Source organism: Salvelinus namaycush, chromosome 12 (assembly GCF_016432855.1).
Source record: "Salvelinus namaycush isolate Seneca chromosome 12, SaNama_1.0, whole genome shotgun sequence".
NCBI lineage: Eukaryota > Metazoa > Chordata > Actinopteri > Salmoniformes > Salmonidae > Salvelinus > Salvelinus namaycush.
In genome coordinates, this window is record NC_052318.1 from 37,874,274 (window position 1) to 37,893,735 (window position 19,462).

Consider the following 19,462-nt stretch of genomic DNA (forward strand, 5'->3'; position numbering starts at 1 on the left):
CTGTTCCATTCATGGATTTGTTCATTACAACCTCTTCAATATAAAGTCCCCTGTTTGGTGGACCTACGTGGTTCTGGTACCGATTCCGATCACCATTTTTGCTTATAAAGCGATTTCGATTTCAAATGGTCTACATTGAGCGGTAGTCCTGATTCTCACGGACACAGGAGTATGCCTCTTCTGCCTGTGTGAAGCAGGATGTAAAATCTGACACCACTTGAACCTGGGAATTCCCTCCTACCATTTAATTTGCTCTTCCGAATGTAGGCAAGCTAGAGCTGTGTGAGATATTCACAGAGGGGGCAGACATTTTGTTCAAGAGAGACCTTTAGAAAATACGCACATTTTCTCTAACACTAAATATACAAATATGTATTTTATAGTTATGAGGAAGGTGGAATCTTATAGTTAGTCGTTGTATACATTTATTATACTATATTCAGAACAAATATAAGTAATTACAAGCCTTATTCATACAGTTTTGTTGAACAGGAAATACATAATATAAAAAAATCATATTTTATCATATTTGTACTGTGTACTTGAGCTTGTTTATTTTATTGTACCTCAGCAATTTATTTTTAAAAATCACCAGAAAGTTGAGATTTGAACCTTTCTTGGAGTATGCAGCATTACTAGTTATTGTTTATGGCCCTCTCATGATAAACAATTACTTTAGGGGATTACATAGTAACATTTTAGATTACATTTAATTACATTTAAGAGTTTTTTAAATGTTACTCCAAAAATGGTTCACGGTAAGCAATTAAATCAATGTGGTTAAAGGCAGTCTCAGCGATATGACATAGATGCAGAAAGTAAACAGCATAGTGGGTTAATTTCTGCTTCAACTAAGAGCATTGAAGTGGGAGGTTCAACTTTGCTGCTGTTTTGGGCCTATGGCTAACACGCTGTACACCAGGGATGAGCAAACTTTTTGCCTCGAGGGCCAGATCAGGATTTGAAATTCAACGGAGGGCCGCATTTTTTGGGTGACCAATTGTTTGTTAAAATCCATTTGCGGCGGCCTCCCAAGTGGCGCAGCGGTGCTTGAGGCTTCACTACAGACCCGGGTTCAATCCCAGGCTGTGTCACAGCTGGCCGTGACTGGGAGACCCATGAAGCAGCGCACAATTGGCCCAATGTCGTCCGGGTTAGGAGAGGGTTGTGCGCATGCACCCTGACACGGTCGTCAGGTGTACGGTGTTTCCTCCGACACATTGGTGTGGCTGGCTTCCGGGTTAAGCGGGCATTGTGTCAAGAAGCAGTGCGTCGTGGCTGGGTTGTGTTTCGAAGGACGCACGGCTCTCGACCTTCGCCTCTCCCGAGTCCGTACGGGATTTGCAGCGATGGGACAGTCAAGACTGTAACTACCAATTGGATACCATGAAATTGGGGAGAAAAAAGGGGTAAAATAAATAGATGTAAAAAATATATATATATATTTTTTTTTTTATGTCTTGCGGGCCAGTGCTGCTGGTGGAAACGTAATTTAGCTGAGTCTACCTTTAAGCTGAAATAAGTGTAAACGCTTACCTTGTTTTCCTCGTATTTATTTGATGCAACAGAGTTATGGATGCAAGGACTAACCATCCAAGATATAACAATTATACACCTTTATCCATGTTTTGAGGCTATACAGTGTTTGTTCACATTTACTTTGTTTACAAACGTTGGAGTATAACAAGCTTAAATTTTGGGTTCCAATGTGGTACGATAGTTGAACTAAGCTCATGAGGCATTTATAAGCTCTTCAAGAATCAATGGATACATATCATTCATTTAATAAGGGCTCCCGAGTGGCGCAGCAGTCTTAAGCACTGCATCGCAGTGCTAGAGGCGTCACTACAGACCCTGGTTCACTTCCAGGCTGTATGACAACCGGCCGTGATTGGGAGTCCCATAGGGTGGCGCACAATTGTTCCAGTGTCGTCCAGGTTAGGGTTTGGCCGGGGTAGGCCGTCATTGTAAATAAGAATTTCTTCTTAAAAACCTCTTGAAGCTAGAGGGCAGAATTTTTATGGGAAAAATAACGTTACCATTGTAAGCTGCCTATTTCTCAGGTCCAGATGCTAGAATATGCATATAATTGACAGAGTAGGATAGAAAACACTCTAAATTTTCCAAAACTATCAAAATATTGTCTGTGAGTATCACAGAACTGATTTTGCAGGCGAAAACCTGAGGAAATCCAACCCGGAAGTGACTTTTATTTTGAAAAATCACTGTTCCATTGCCTGCCTTTCGTCCATTTAAAGGGATATCAACCAGATTCCTTTTCCTGTGGCTTCCTCAGGGTGTGAACAGTCTTTAGATATAGTTTCAAGCTTTAATTCTGAAAAATGAGCGAGATTTATCAAATCGCGTCAGTGGATCGACGATGTCCTTCCATTAGTTAATGCGCGCAACATGCAAAGCTTTCTCTTTTGTATTGAACAATTTACAGTCCGGTTGAAATATTATCGATTACTTATGTTAAAAATAACCTGAGGTTTGATTATTAAAAACGTTTGACATGTTTCTACGAACTTTACGGATACTATTTAGAATTTTCGTCAAGCCTTGATGACCTGCCTAAGGCTGTGGAATACTGAACATATCGCGCCAAACAAATTGAGTTTTTTTATATAAAAATAATATTTATCGAACAAAAGGAACATTTATTGTGTAACTGGGAGTCTCGTGAGTGCAAACATCCGAAGATCATAAAAGGTAAGCGATTCATTTTATTGCTTTTCTGACTTTCGTGACCAATCTAGATTGCTGCTAGGTGTTCTTAATGTTTTGTCTAGTAATCGATAAACTCACAAACGCTTGGATTGCTTTCGCTGTAAAGCATATTTTCAAAATCTGACATGACAGGTGGATTAACAACAAGCTAAGCTGTGTTTTGCTATATTGCACTTGTGATTTCATGAATATAATTTTTTTTTGCAATTTATTTTTAATTTGGCGCTCTGCAATTTAGCGGTTGTTGATGAAAATGATCACGCTAAAGGGATCCGTGCGTCAATAAGTTTTAACTGACTTGCCTAGTTAAATAAAGGTTCAATAAAAATAAATAAAAATGTATACATCAAAAAATGGATGTGGCATCAGCAGATGGCCCCTTTAAACCAACCCTGAGACAGATGCTGAATTGCGATTGGCCGATATCCAACGCATGAGAAATCATGACGTTCTAAACCTTTCAGTTTTCTTGGGGAAAAGCAGAGAAGACGCAAAGCCTGAAAATCGGGTTTCTTTAAAACCCGCTCAGACGGTTCTTTTACACGTGCTACGTTAGGTTATTCGAAGCAGAGACATTTCACTGGCTAATTCTTTCTGGTGTGGTGGGTAGGGAGAGCGGGGAGGGAACAATAAGTAGACCAGAGCTATCTGTTATTATTTAGTTTCACACTTTTAAAAATCCTGTCTGTGTAAGTGGGCTTTCCCTTTCTCACGTGAGCATAGTAAACTGAATTTATCCACTTTGGTTGATTTCCTGCTGTGGCCAGAAATGGAAAGGTTTGGCTATACTTGCAGCTGTATAGCCAAATTGCTATCAGACATTGAGGTCTGGGTTAGGTCAGTAGTGCTTTGACTTATGTTGTTCTTCGTCCTGTTAATTATTTTGTAAATATTGTAGGAAGGCCTACTTGACTATTGTTTATATCCACTGTGAAAATAATAGCCCTCACTGCGACGGCTAACTTCACATTGTGTAAAGCCCATGCCTCCCTGTATACCAGTAATAGATTGTACTTAGGCCTTAAGTGAGCTTTTACACCATGTCAGTTGAGCATCATCATTAAGGTCCAAAGTTGATTGGTTGTGCTGTGAGGCCTGGTTTCGTAGTGTCTGATTACCAGTATGGCAAGAGGGAGCAGTGCTACGGAGACGAGACCTAGTTAGTGGCTAACACTATAGTAATTAGGAGTGGGCTACATGACTAACGTTCACCTGCTCTGGGATAGGGAAGATACCTAGTCAATTGTACAACTGAACGCATTCAACTGAAATGTGTCTTCCGCATTTAACCCAACCTCTCTGAATCAGAGAGGTGCGGAGGGCTGCCTTAATCGACATCCACATCTTCTGTGCCCGGGGAATAGTGGGTTAACTGTCTTGCTCAGAGACAGAACGGCAGATTTTTACCTTGTCAGCTCAGGGATTCGATACAGCAACCTTTCGGTCACTGCCCCATTGCTCTAACCACTAAGCTACCTGCTGCTCTATATAGCACCATCTCTTCTGCCAGCCCCACTCTCACTCCCTACAGCTGTTCTGCACTGATACTATTCTGCTGCTATGCTCTCCTCACTAGTCCATCATCACACACAGTCAGAAAGTCAGTCAGTCCCTGGTGAGTTGGCTATTCGCCAGACCACCACACAGCTCCCAGACTCCAAAACATTCTCCTTCTCTTTCAGTACAGGAATGGAAACTTTCTTACTCCTGACCTCAGGTTCTATGTACTGGGGTATTACTCAGCAAAGAGAGAGCAGAAAACCAACATTGTTATAGAAAATAAGCCTTTCTACAAAGGGACATTTAAGTTATTTTTTATATCTAACCTCCCCTTCCTCTCTCTCCGTCTCCTTATCTCTCTTATCAAATCCATCCTCAATACAGCTTCCTGTGGTGGTATGATTAAAAATGCCACGTTGGGCCGTATTGTCTCTCCTGGATTCCCTGGCAACTACAGTAACAACTTGACGTGCCATTGGGTACTGGAGGCTCCTGAAGGCCACCGGCTTCATGTTCACTTTGAGAAAATGGCTTTGGCCGAGGATGATGACAGGTAGAGTACACAGAAAGATGGATGGAAGCTGGGTGTGTGTGTGTGTGTGTGTGTGTGTGTGTGTGTGTGTGTGTGTGTGTGTGTGTGTGTGTGTGTGTGTGTGTGTGTGTGTGTGTGTGTGTGTGTGTGTGTGTGTGTGTGTGTGAAGGGGGGTGTTGGTGCGTGCTGAAGTGGTAGAACTTGGAGGCGTCTCTTTTATTTGTTGCTAATTAGTTTCCAGTTGGGCTAGATATGGCAGGTTTTACCTCAGGCTGTCAGAATGCTATGCAACACTGGGCAACAACACCTAGCCTAACTGTATGCCTTAAATAGGCATATGCTTGCTAAGGCTAGGCAACTAAATCCCCTATGTGAGTGACTATGAGTCAAATTTGAACGGATTGGAGGATGAAATTGAAACGGTTTTATGTAATTTTAAATAATTAACTGTATTTCCTCATGCAAATTAATTGAGGGACTATAGAGGCCACTCAGACGCAGGGAGACAGTAATTAATTACATTTTTGTACCATAACTACTATGTCTCAAGGCTATGGTAACAAACTGACATTTAATGAAGCTGCTTGCTGCCGAGTTGTGTAGAATCTTATCACAGGGTTATTACAGCCACAGATGAAACAATGAGTGCCACTTCAGAACCACTCACCACTCCCTTTGGATGTTTCTCTTAGTCCTCAATGGAAAGTGTGTCTCATTCCCCCTACCCCCATTTTATTAAGCACTATTTTTGATTGTTGTTCAGACTCCTTATAAAGAATGGGAACAACATTGACTCCCCTCCGGTGTATGACTCCTACGAGGTGGAGTACCTGCCCAATGAGGGCGTGGTGAGCACAGGCCGTCACCTCTTTGTGGAGTTCACCACAGATGGGACGGTCACCTCTACGGGAGCAGCAATCAGATATGAAGGTACTTCAAAGAATCAACAGAATACTAGCATTTATTCAACCTATGCTAACTAATGTCAAATTGAGGATTGATGGTGACTTATTGTAACAAAAAATCCACGGGTGATTTGTGTCCTGCAGCTTTTGCAAAGGGCACATGCTATGGGCCCTTTGTGAAGTATGGCAACTTCACCAGCAGTGACACGGCCTACGGTGTGGGTGCGGTGGTGGAGTTTGCCTGTGACCCTGGCTACACTCTGGAGCAGGGCTCAGTCATCATTGAGTGTCTGGACGCAGAGAACCCCCAGTGGAATGAGACAGAGCCAGCCTGCAGGGGTGAGTCCTCATCCCATTTACAAAGCCAGGCCACAGAATTTCCCCTGCTCATGTTTGGCTAATTCTCTATCAGCATCTGAGTACAATCTAGGAACCCCAGCCACAATAAACCCAGCTACCCCAGTCTCCCAGGATCTGATCCTCAATGACTTTTCAATATGTCATGCATCCTAGCCCATGTGTTTCCAGGGCAGGTTTCAGTAGTGCTACAGACTGAATGTATTCCCCTGTGCAGTCTAGGCTACACACTGAGCCATATGGCCAATGGCCATCAAAGCCTAGGTGTATTCTCTCTTTCTCTTTCGCCATCCTTTTCTTTCATTAATTCTTCCTTTCTTTCTTTCTGTCTTTCTTTATTTCTCTCTCTCTCTCTCTCTCTTGCTCCCTTTCCCCCCTTTACTTTAGCTTTTTCTCTCTCACTCTCTCTCTTTCCCACAGACACACACACACTGACCTCACAACCTCTTACACTTTATCTACTTCCCCCGCACTGCCCCACACCACACTGCCCTTGATCTTACAGCTCTTCAGCAAAGGTAGACATTAAAGGATTCCATTTCTGCTGAGCTACACTACTGTATTTTACAGCGTTAGCCATTTGTAATGGTTCTATACCACCCCTCTTGCTCTTGAGTTTTCAAGGAGCATGGAAAGTCATTATGAATGGTATTCTGTTCAGCAGTGATGCTCTTTCATCGCCGTCGCTTATTTACCCATGTGAATTCACACGGCATTTGAAAGATGTCCCACAGTCCCCAGACCAACAGCAAAACCACATATTATTTCATATCATTAGCTCAGCTGGCACTGACATTTTAGATGTTCAATCACTTGACTGTGAGTAGGCCTACATGTTGTTAGTTTGATCTTGGTGTTTATTTTTATCTTTGTGTGAACTATTTTGGATTATCACAGTGTTGGCCATGAATGTATGTGTTTCTCAGTATTTGGATTTGACTCTGTGTTTGTGTGTGTGTCCCAGCTGTGTGTAGTGGTGAAATCACAGACTCAGCCGGGGTGGTTCTCTCTCCAAACTGGCCGGAGACCTACGACAAGGGCCAGGACTGCATCTGGGGCATCCACGTGGAAGAGGACAAGAGGATTATGCTGGACATCCAAGTGTAAGTGACAGCTCTCCGCTCCAACAGCAGCCATAGTGGTCACTGCCCAGCTAGCACATAATGTTCTGAGAACCATATGTTTCTTAGAGCTTGGTGAGAGTGTGGTTGTCCTTTGGTTATTTAGCGTACAGCTTTCTGTGAATGGTGCAGGATAGTTGCTTGGCTTTGGAACATTGTTAGTGCATTTAACCCTCTGACACATACTAACACACAGGTGTGATCATTCTACGGTGGTCCATGCAACATACGCTCAAACCGGTGTGATTAGAACAGTTATTTAGAACGTCCAGTTACGATAGACACAGCAGTCAGCGTTTGAGCTGGCCACACTGTTTTTACAAAGAAACATTTTGCATAAACAGTCTTCAACACGTTATGCCCTCAATGTGAGCAGTTTAGTTTTGGATGCAATGTTCCGACATTCATAGAAGTAGCAACAGCATAACATAACTCTCATCCAGACAGGAAAATGTATGCGGTATTAGTTGTAGCGCAAACTGAGGAAAGAGTGACCTAACACAAACGGTCCTTTTTATCTCTCGACTGACAGAAACCATAATATGAATTAGCTAATAGCCATTACTATTTACAATTCATCACGTGTGCGCTCACCAGTGATCGACATAATTGAGTAAAACACTTTAAAAAAAAATACAAGTAATCCGACGATGGGTAGTTTGTGCGCGCTGCCATGTTTGTTTTTCACGTCAACCAAATTTAAGAATTTGATGATGAGTTTGGTCTGTTTGCAGTATGTATGTTGAAGGGAGTTGTGTCGTCTACCATCATTCACTTCCGTCATTCACTTACGGAAGTTAACTTGAAAGACTAATGAACCATCCCTTCACATCTTTGGTCTGACGTTTACATGACAACAGAATGCATTGTATGATGTCAACAAGCATGGCCCCACACATTGCTGGCAATTAGCTTAGCATTACCTCATCATAATCAGAACAACCTTCAAAAAAGTACATCACCACCTTTAAAAATGCACATAATTTGTTTCCATCACAATCTATGCAAGAATTAGAAGTCATGATTTGTCACCAGTACTTGAAAACGTGAATAAAACAGTAAATACAGTATGCTCCATACGTACAAAGGGTGTGCTGCAGTGGAAAAGACACCACGATATACAGAAACAAGCTATAACGATAACACAATAAGGCACTTACTTTGCACACATGTCCAAAGTTATTAGTAGTAAAGAAAACAACAATGAAGGCAATGCAAGCGCCAGCCAGCAAATGTGCCAGGGGGGAAATGTTTGCGCAAGTTCTTTTCTGACAATAGATGCACAAATGTCTGCATACTTGATCTGGGGAAACACTGGGGAAGTGCTTGGGCTCTGTCGAAGAGAAACATTTGTCCGGCTCAGTAATGCCTCAGATGTAAATTGTCCGCAATAGTGAAATGTGCTACTTCTATGTGAATTAATAAGGAGGCAGAACACAACTTAATTCAAACAGTTGCTAGAAAATAAAACTTGTTAGAATTTTTTTTTTTTATTGACAAGTTGAAACAGCCTATAGATAATTATCAGCGAGAGTGCCTTGGTTTAAGAGTAGCATGCATTAACTGTTATGTAACAATCACATTTTGGAACAGTGAGTGCATTCTGACATCACACGCATAAATAAACTCACTCTGGTGCGACAGTTAGATATTTTTGGAACTCCCACATGAAAAGGTTAAGGAACTTGAAACAAAATATAACATTATTTTCATTGTATTTCATTACTTTAACACAGTGGTCATCAATGTTTTCTGAGTCTCTGATCACTTTCTGAGTCAAAATACAAACATGACATAAACTTAAGCCTAAGCAACATTATCCTGTTAAAAAAAGTACTGTTGCCATGAGGTTTGTGCAATAGGCTATAGGCTATTGCCAATGCATTGTTGTTCACAACATTTAAAAATATATACACTACCGGTCAAAAGTTTGGGGTCACTTAGAAATGTCCTTGTTTTTGAAAGAAAACCACATTCTTTGTCCTTTAAAATAACATCAAATTGATCAGAAATACAGTGTAGACATTGTTAATGTTGTAAATGACTATTGTAGCTGGAAACGGCAGATTTTTTATGGAATATCTACATAGGCGTACAGAGGCCCATTATCAACAACCATCACTCCTGTGTTCCAATGGCACGTTGTGTTAGCTAATCCAAGTTTATAATTTTAAAAGGCTAATTGATCATTAGAAAACCCTTTTGCAATTATGTTAGCACAGTTGAAAACTGTAGTGCTGATTAAAGAAGTAATAAAACGGGCCTTCTTTAGACTAGTTGAATATATAGAGCATCAGCATTTGTGGGTTCGATTACAGGCTCAAAATGGCCAGATGCAAAGACCTTTCCTCTGAAACTCGTCAGTCTATTCTTCTGAGAAATTAAGGCTAGAAATCGCCAAGAAACTGAAGATCTCGTACAACGCTGTGTACTACTCCCTTCACAGAACAGCGCAAACTGGCTCTAGCCAGAATAGAAAGAGGAGTGGCCCCGGGAGAGGCCCCGGTGCACAACTGAGCAAGAGGACAAGTACATTAGAGTGTCTAGTTTGAGAAACAGACGCCTCACAAGTCCTCAACTGGCAGCTTCATTAAATAGTACCGGCAAAGCACCAGTCTCAATGTCAACAGTGAAGAGGCGATTCCGGGATGCTGGCTTTCTCACAGTAAGAACTTTCTTTTTTGCCTGCTACATTACAGCAGACACGGTAATCTGAGCCATTCGATTAGCCAAAGGTAGACCTAAGTTTACATACACCTTAGCCAAAAACATTTCAACTCAGTTTTTCATAATTCCTGACATTTAATCCTAGTAATAATTCCCTGTTTTAGGTGAGTTAAGACTTTATTTTAAGAATGTGAAATGTCAGAATAATAGTAGAGAGAATTATTTACTTAAGCTTTTACTTCTTTCATCACATTCCCAGTGGGTCAGAAGTTTACATACACTCAATTAGTATTTGGTAGCATTGCCTTTAAATTGTTTAACTTGGGTCAAACGTTTCGGGTAGCCTTCCACAAGCTTCCCACAATAAGTTGGGTGAATTTTGGCCCATTCCTCCTGACAGAGCGGGTGCAACTGAGTCAGGTTTGTAGGCCTCCTTGCTCGCACACGCTTTTTCAGTTCTCCCCACACATTTTCTATAAGATTGAGGTCAGGGCTTTATGATGGCCACTCAAATACTCCAATACTTTGTTGTCCTTAAGCCATTTTGCCACAACTTTGGAAGTATGCTTGGGGTCATTGTCCATTTGGAAGACCCATTTGAGACCAAGCTTTAACTTCCTGACTGATGTCTTGAGATGTTGCTTCAATATATCCACATAATTGTCCTACCTCATGATGCCATCTATTTTGTGAAGTGCACAAGTCCCTCCTGCAGCAAAGCACCCCCACAACATGATGCTGCCACCCCCATGCTTCACGGTTGGGATGGTGTTCTTCAGCTTGCAAGCCTCCCCCTTTTTCCTCCAAACATAACGATGGTCAGTATGGCCAAACAGTTCTATTTTTGTTTCATCAGACCAGAGAACATTTCTCCAAAAAGTACAATCTTTGTCCTCATGTGCAGTTGCAAACCGTAGTCTGGCTTTTTTTATGGCAGTTTTGGAGCAGTGGCTTCTTCCTTGTTGAGTGGCCTTTCAGGTTATGTCGATATAGGACTCATTTTACTGTGGATATAGATCCTTTTGTACCTGTTTCCTCCAGCATCTTCACAAGGTCCTTTGCTGTTGTCTGGGATTGATTTGCACTATTCACACCAAAGTACGTTCATCTCTAGGAGACAGAACGTGTCTCCTCCCTGAGCAGTATGACAGCTGAGTGATCCCATGATGTTTATACCTGCGTACTATTGTTTGTACAGATGAATGTGGTACCTTCAGGTGTTTGGAAATTGCTCCCAAGGATGAAGCAGACTTGTGGAGATCTACAATGTTTTTTCTGAGGTCTTGGCTGATTTCTTTTGATTTTCTCATGATGTGAAGCATCAAGAGTTTGAAGGTAGGCCTTAAAATACATCCACAGGTACACCTCCAATTGACTCAAATGATGTCAGAAGCTTCTAAAGCCATGACATGACATTTCTGGAATTTTCCAAGCTGTTTAAAGGCACAGTCAACTAAGTGAATGTAAACTTCTGACCTACTGGAATTGTGATAGAGTGAATTATAAGTTAAATAATCTGTCTGTAAACAATTGTTGGAAAAATGACTTGTCATGCACAAAGTAGATGTCCTAACCAACTTGCCAAAACTATAGTTTGTTGACAAGAAATTTGTGGAGTGTTTGAAAACCTAGTTTTAATACTCCAACCTAAGTGTATGTAAACTTCCGACTTCAACTGTATATAGTTTGTACCTTCAGACACATGAATTGGTTCAAAATGGGAACACTTCGCCTACCCGGCATGCAGGGCAGCTAAATCAGGTGCAACTACTGCCAACAGTGCGAGACAAATAAAAAAAATAAAGAGGACCACAATGCTTTATCATAGTTTTTTTTACAGAAATGTTTGGCGATCAACTAGGAATGCCTTGGAGATCGACCAGTTGATTGCGATCCACCTGTTGGTGACCACTACCTTAACAGAACGTTTCCTAAAAGTTCAGACATGGTTACATTTAATTTAAATGTTTTAGGAACATTCTCCAACTGGTTTGAAATTGGGAATGTTCTCAAATACTTCAGAGAACGTTAAGAAACATGATCTTTTGTGGGAATTTCAGTACTTCAGCACAACGTTTCCTACAGGTTTCCTCTTGGTTCTATTTAACCTGTACTGCTCTGGCGTTCCGCCAGCGGAACTCCTCCTACATTCCACTGAAAAGGCAGAGCGCGAAATTCAAAATATATTTTTTAGAAATATTTAACTTTCACACATTAACAAGTCCAATACAGCAAATGAAAGGTACACATCTTGTGAATCCAGCCAACATGTCCAATTTTTAAAATGTTTTACAGCGAAAACAGCACGTATATTTACGTTAGCTCACCACCAAATACAAAAAAGGACAGACATTTTTCACAGCACAGGTAGCATGCACAAAGCCAACCTAACTAACCAAGAACCAACCAAACTAACCAACAAACAACTTCATCAGATGACAGTCTTATAACATGTTATTCAATAAATCTATGTTTTGTTCGAAAAATGTGCATATTTCAGGTATAAATCATAGTTTACATTGCAGCTACAATCAGAAATTGCACCGAAAGCAGACAGAATAATTACAGACACCAACGTCAAATACCTAAATACTCATCATAAAACATTTCTGAAAAATACATAGTGTACAGCAAATGAAAGACAGGCATCTTGTGATTCCAGACAATATTTCCGATTTATTAAGTGTTTTACAGCGAAAACACAATATAGCGTTATATTAGCTTACCACAATAGCCAGAAACACAAGCCATTTCCCAGCAGCAAAAGTTAGCGATCGTAACAAACCAGCAAAAGATATATAATTTTTGACTAACCTTGATATGCTTCATCAGATGACAGTCCTATAACATCAGGTTATACATACACTTATGTTTTGTTCGAAAATGTGCATATTTAGAGCTGAAATCAGTGGTTATACATTGTGCTAACGTAGCTACTTTTTCCCACAACGTCCGGATATTTTTCTGACACTTTTTCTGACACACATATTCTGACCAAATAGCTATTCATAAACATAACTAAAAAATACATGTTGTATAGGAAATGATAGATACACTAGTTCTTAATGCAATCGCCGTGTTAGAATTCTAAAAATAACTTCATTACGACATAAGGCTTACGTTATGGCGAGCGAGTGCCCAAAACCTGGGCGCAAAACTAATAGTACACAGTTCGACAGATATATGAAATAGCATCATAAAATGGGTCCTACTTTTGATGAGCTTCCATCAGAATGTTGTACAAGAGGTCCTTTGTCAAGAACAATCGTTGTTTGGATTTAGAACGTCCTTTTTCCCTCTCGAATTAGCAAGCGCACTAGCCAAGTGGCGCGAAGCTCTCCTTCCTGAACAAAGGCACACAACGCAACACGCCTAACGTCCCGAATAAATTTCAATAGTCTAATAAAACTATATTGAAAAAACATACTTTACGATGATATTGTCACATGTATCAAATAAAATCAAAGCCGGAGATAGTAGTCGCCTATAACGACAGCTTATCAGAAGGCAATCCCCGGTTCCTTCTCGCGCCTTCCTGAAAACAGGAAATGGGTGACACGTCATTCCAAGAGGATTTATTCCAACTCAGACCAAGATAAAAACTCAATTTCTTCTCTCACTGCCTCTTGACATCTAGGGGAAGGTGTATGACGTGCATGTATACTAATACGTATCATGCCCATTTATAGGCAGGACCTAGAACAGAGCATAGTTTTCAGACTTTCCACTTCCTGGTCAGGAAGTTTGTGCCAAATGAGTTCTGTTTTACTCACAGATATAATTCAAACGGTTTTAGAAACTAGAGAGTGTTTTCTATCCAATAGTAATAATAATATGCATATTGTACGAGCAAGAATTGAGTACGAGGCCGTTTAAATTGGGCACGATTTTCCCCCAAAGTGAAAACAGCGCCCTCTGTCCTCAACAGGTTTTAAAGTAATGTTCTCAAATTGTTCCGAAAACATTAAGAAAACTTTCCATAAACACCACAAGAAAACTTTAGTAATGTTCAGAAAATACATTCCACAAATACATTCCATTCTCAGCGTCAACAAAACTCTATCGTCTGTTTGTTCAGGTGTGTTGGCCTCATCCACTAATTGGCCACAGCTGATCTTAATGAGTGTTTGTTTCCTTAGAAATGGGGTCTGTTTGAATAGACTAAAATAATCAGGTTTGTATGTGTAAAAAAAACACTAGCTCCATTCTGGTGGCGCAGTGGAGTAATTCCATGGATAGAGAACAGAAGATTATAGGTTTGAATCTGTGATGTCGTGTTACCAAAAAAAAATGGTGTTTTCATGTGTTCTATCAGTTCTTGGAGTTCAAAAACGTTAACCCAAAATAAGCCAGTAGTCTTCCTAAAAGTATTTTTGAAAATTTTTGTGAAAGTTTTAAGGAAGTTATTTATTTTTTTTACTCAAAATGACCTAAAATGTTGGTTTTCAGAGCGTTGATAAAACCATCCAGGAAGCCTGGAGTAAAATGTTTTCAGAATCTCCCTGCAACATAAAATGAAACGTTCACAGAACAGGCGAAATTTCCACTTCCGTTTTCAGAACGTTTAAAAACGTTTCTGTTTTACCGGTCAGGAAGCTAATGGCTTCGTTCCCAGAACCAATGTGAAACCAAACACTGCTGGATGCAGTTCAAGCCAACCTTATGTCATTTAAGGTCACAACTTGCTTTTCTTCTTTTATGAAAAACATAAAGAGTAGATGTCAAGTCCTGCTACTGAGTCTTTTTTACTCGCACACAAAAACGTGCACACTCATGGACACACACTCAAACACAGGCAAAAGGATGCTGCAAGTACACAAGGTAAAATCTCAGATTGTAGAACTATCCTAAAGGGAGAGCATTGCTACTGATGTTGAAATCTATGTTTTCGTCCAGTGTATTGAATATTCCGCACAGCTTCCAGCACACTCTCTGACCAGATTAGCCACTAAGCCTCCATGCTCTCCCTTTCCCTAGTGTGTGTCTCAGTGTGGCTTTGAAATGAATATGCTCTGGCAGTGAAACCACTCTGAGCCACTTACCCAGCCCTCTCAACAATGTTAATTCACCACTTAAACACACACACACACACACATACACACTCACTCACACACACACACACACACACACACACACACACACACACACACACACACACACACACACACACACACACACACACACACACACACACACACACACACACACACACACACACACACACACACACACTTGCAGCACTTTCAATAGGCCTGGGCCCCTCCAATAGTCTCTGGTGCTCTGTACATCTTCCTCTGCTGTCTCTTCAGAGCTTTCCCAAGGGGATGGACCAGTTTAGTTGGACCTGATCAGAGAGCCTGCCTCACTCATCTTCCAGAAGGGAGTCTCAGATGGCCCCAATGTTTATACTGTATACACTGTGTGTGTGTGTGTGCACGTGCATGTGTAATGTTTAGTATGGGTTTCATATGCTAGCGCCACACTCTAGTTGTTTCAACTAAATATAATTAAATAACTGGTTCCACAGACTTTTTTTATTTACTCTTATTACTTTTTTTATTTACTTTATTTACTTTTATTTACTCTTTTTATTTTAGTTACATAAACTTAACATTTTTTGTTGGACACAATGTGAGAAAACAGATAAAATGCAGTCAACTTAAAATGATGTTTTTGCTCAATTTGTCTCATATGTTCATTCAACTAAAAATTATTATTTTGGCATCTTACCTAAAACAAAAGGCTGTGGAACTAGTTACACACACAGTGCTTTTAACATACATTGTTTTCAACTTACATATTTGGCACACATACATACCCCCAAGCCATAAGACTGCTGAACAGTTAGTCAAATGGCTACCCTACTATTTACATTGACCCCATTTATTATGTATTTATCTTAATTGATTTGCACTGACTCCCTTACACTGGCTCTATGCACACTCACACATACTACACTAACTCTGCAACACACACACATTTACACAGACACACTACATACGCTCACACACACATTGACACCACACAAACACACTCACACTTTACACGTGCTGCTGCAACTCTGTTTAGTATATATCCTGATTGCCAAGTCTCTTTACCCCTACCCACATGTCCATACTGTACTACCTCAATTACATCGTACCCCTGCACATTGACTCGGTACTGGTACTCCTTGTATATAGCCTCGTTATTGTTTTTATTGTGTTACTATTTCCTTAAGCAAATATTTGTCTTACTTTTTAGCTGTTGAGAATGGGCTCGTAAGTAAGCATTTCACTGTAAAGTCCACACCTGTTGTATTTGACTCATGTGACCACTAAATATTTATTTGATTGTACATTTTCATTCATACATTAATTACTAATCAACATTTCCTCACCTGGGATTTGAACACATAACCTCTTGCGTCACAGTATTCCAATCATCCTGCTACACCACCATGTCCAGGTCAATGACTCATTTCACCTGTATTACTACACTTTGCACTTCAAAGTAAATCTGAGCTCTGTTAAAAATACACTCGAGAAAACTATTTTATTTATCATAGTGATTAAGGAGTAACATGAAAATATAGTTATATTCCCCACCAACATTAGACAACTATACAGAAAAACCTAAAATTGCTGAAATAAGTAAATCAAATCAATTAGATTGACTGATAATTGGCACAGACATGGTGGCATAGCAGGACGATAGGCATGGCATGAACCAAGAGGTTGTAAGTTCAAATCCCAGGTCAGGACCTGTTGAATAAAAACTGCTCTATAAATTAACATGCACAGTCAATGAGTGTTAAATAGTACTTCCGCAGCTTGTTTTTAGGTAAGATGGCAAAATAATAATTTGTAGTTGAATTAACATATGAGACAAATTGCAAAAACACATAATTTTTGCATACGCTTTCTCATGTTGGAGCGAGGTTTGGGCCAACAAAAAATGTTAAGTACCGGTAACACTGACTGAAAAGTTAAGTTAACCAAAAAAAGGCTGTGGAACCAGTTACTTAATAATAATTTGTTGAAACAACTAGATTTGTGTATTTTATTTATATTTTTTACAGTGCATGCAGTACACAGAGTATATAGCAGTTTAACTCCCATGAGATTGTATACTGTACATATTTCTTCTCATCAGATGTGAAGCATGTTTTTGCCTGAAGCAGTAGCAGAGGCAAAAGCTTTGAAAGGTTAACGTTAAGCATGGAGGAATACTTCATGTTCTTCACAGGGTTGAATCACTGCAAACACGGAGGACATGAAGTCAAGTCCCTACTCAAACACATGAATGGGCTGCTGCAGTGCCTGCCTGTCGTCAGCAGATTACTCAGGCAGATATACAGTCATTTCCTTTCCTGATTGATATCTGCTCGGTTGTTATCGCCTATCCATTGTTCCATCATTATGTTATATCATTAGGGTAATAGATGACATGTCACTCCCAATGTTGGAACAAGTACAAGACGTCCCGCTATGACCTCCGCCAACAAAGTCAACAAACGAGCAAAAGGAAAATATAGGACTAAGGTGGAATCATAATACACAGACTCCGACGCCCTCCGCATGTGGCAGAGGCTACGGTCCATTATGGATTACAAAGGCAGATCTAGCCGTGACATTCCCAACGATGCCTCTCTACCAGACAAACTCAATGCATTTTATGCACACTTTGACAATAGCAACACCCTGCTGTGCGTGAGGGCCCCTACGAACCCAGAGGACTGGCTGATCTGTTCCCCGAGGCCGACGTGAGTAAGGTCTATAATCAGGTCAACATCTGCAAGGCCGTGGGGCCGGACAGTATTCCAGGGCGCGTTCTCAGAGCACGCACAGATCAGCTGGCAGGCAAATTCACTGTAATTTTCAACCTCTCATTGTCTCAGTCTGTACTACCACCATTTCTGTTCTTAAGAACTCTAAGGCTTCATGCCACAATGACTACTGCCCAACTCCATCATCCCAGACACCCTAGACCCACTCCAATTCGCATACCACACCAACAGATCCATAGACAACGCAATCTCAATTGCACTCCACACTGCCCTCACCCACCTAGATAAGAGGAATACCTATATGAGAATGCTGTTAATTGACTACAGCTCAGTGTTCAACACCATTGTGTTGAACACCTCCCTTTGCAACTGGATCCAGGACTTCCTGATGGCCGACCCCAGATGGTGGGGCTAGGCAACATCACCGCTCCCACAGGGGTGTGTGCTTGTTCCCCCCTGCACTCCCTGTTCACCCAGACTGTACATCCATGTACGACTCCAACACCATCATCAAGTTTGCTGATGACACTACAGTGGCAGGCCTGATCACCGGTGACAATGAGACAGTCTACAGGGAGGAGGTCAGAGACCTGGCAGTGTGGTGCTGGGACAACAACCACTAACCTCAACGTCAGTAAGACCAATGAGCTAATCATGGACAACAGGAAATGGGGGGGCGAGCACGTCCCCACCCACATCGGCGGGGCTCCTATACATACTCTATGCATGTGGACACCTGCTCGTCGAATATCTCATTCCAAAATCATGGGCATTAATATGGAGTTGCCCCCCCCCCCCCCCCCCCCCCCCCTGTTGCTGCTATAACAGCCTCCACTCTTCTGGGAAGGCTTTCCACTAGATGTTGGAACATTGCTGCAGGGACTTGCTTACATTCAGCAGCAAGAGCATTAGTGAGGTCGGGCGCTGATGTTGGGCGATTAGGCCTGGCTTGCGGTCGGCGTTCCAATTCATTCCAAAGGTGTTCGATGGGGTTGAGGTCAGGGCCCTGTGCAGGCCAGTCAAGTTCTTCCATACCAATCTCAAAAGGCCATTTCTGTATGGATCTCGCTTTGGGCACGGGGATATTGTCATGCTGAAACAGGAAATGGCCTTCCCCAAACAAAATGGAAATCCATTTCATGAAGCTCCCGATGAACAGTTCTTGTGCTGACGTTGTTTCCAGAGGCAGTTTGGAACTCGGTAGTGAGTGTTGCAACCAACGTTTTTTACACGCTATGTGCTTCAGCACTCGGTAGTCCTGTTCTGTGAGCTTGATTGTGTTTTACCTTTCAAATTGATGTTGATTGCTGCATTGTTGGGTTTAGAGCTTGCAAGAAAGGCATTTCACTGTACTTGTGCATGTGACATTGAAACTTGATTCAACTACATATTCTTATTTAGTGAGTGAAAATTTTATTGAAAGATGTTGAAAACTGGTTAAAAACAGAACGCTGGTCCCTGAGGTTTCCTCAAAGAGAGACAGAGAGAGAGAGAGAGAGAGAGAGAGAGAGCTGATAGAGAGGTGAAACAGATGGAAGGACCGTGGCCTCCTCCTCTCAGGATCAGTCTTACCCAGCATCCTCCCTGTTGGGCAGAGTGAACCTCACGCCCCTCACAGCCCTTCACAGAACCAAAACTCTCCAATTTGTCAACTGGTATATGGAACATTATCAGTGAGGCACATCAAATGAGAGCCACAGATGGAGGGGAATGATAGCGGCAGGGTGTGCCAATGACACACAGGGGTTTAATTGAGGGGCTTGGGGGTTTAAATCACATTTCAGATAGTTTAGTTAGGGGTCAATGCAACTCGTGAGCACCTCAAACAGTAGAAAAGCAACTGATGCATCTGAAAACATTTGATGGCGTCTGGCTAAGGTAC

At 41.3% G+C, this 19,462-nt stretch overlaps 1 protein-coding gene across 1 annotated transcript in view; it reads left to right on the forward strand.

Annotated features, from left to right (window-relative positions):
- Positions 1-19,462, forward strand: part of LOC120057522 (seizure protein 6 homolog) — a 248,463-nt gene that overhangs the window by 216,021 nt on the left and 12,980 nt on the right. Inside the window, exons 10-13 of the mRNA XM_039006117.1 lie at positions 4,615-4,783; positions 5,526-5,692; positions 5,812-6,006; positions 6,989-7,127. Coding sequence (XP_038862045.1) covers positions 4,615-4,783; positions 5,526-5,692; positions 5,812-6,006; positions 6,989-7,127 — 670 coding nt within the window. The remainder of the gene's footprint in view (positions 1-4,614; positions 4,784-5,525; positions 5,693-5,811; positions 6,007-6,988; positions 7,128-19,462) is intronic.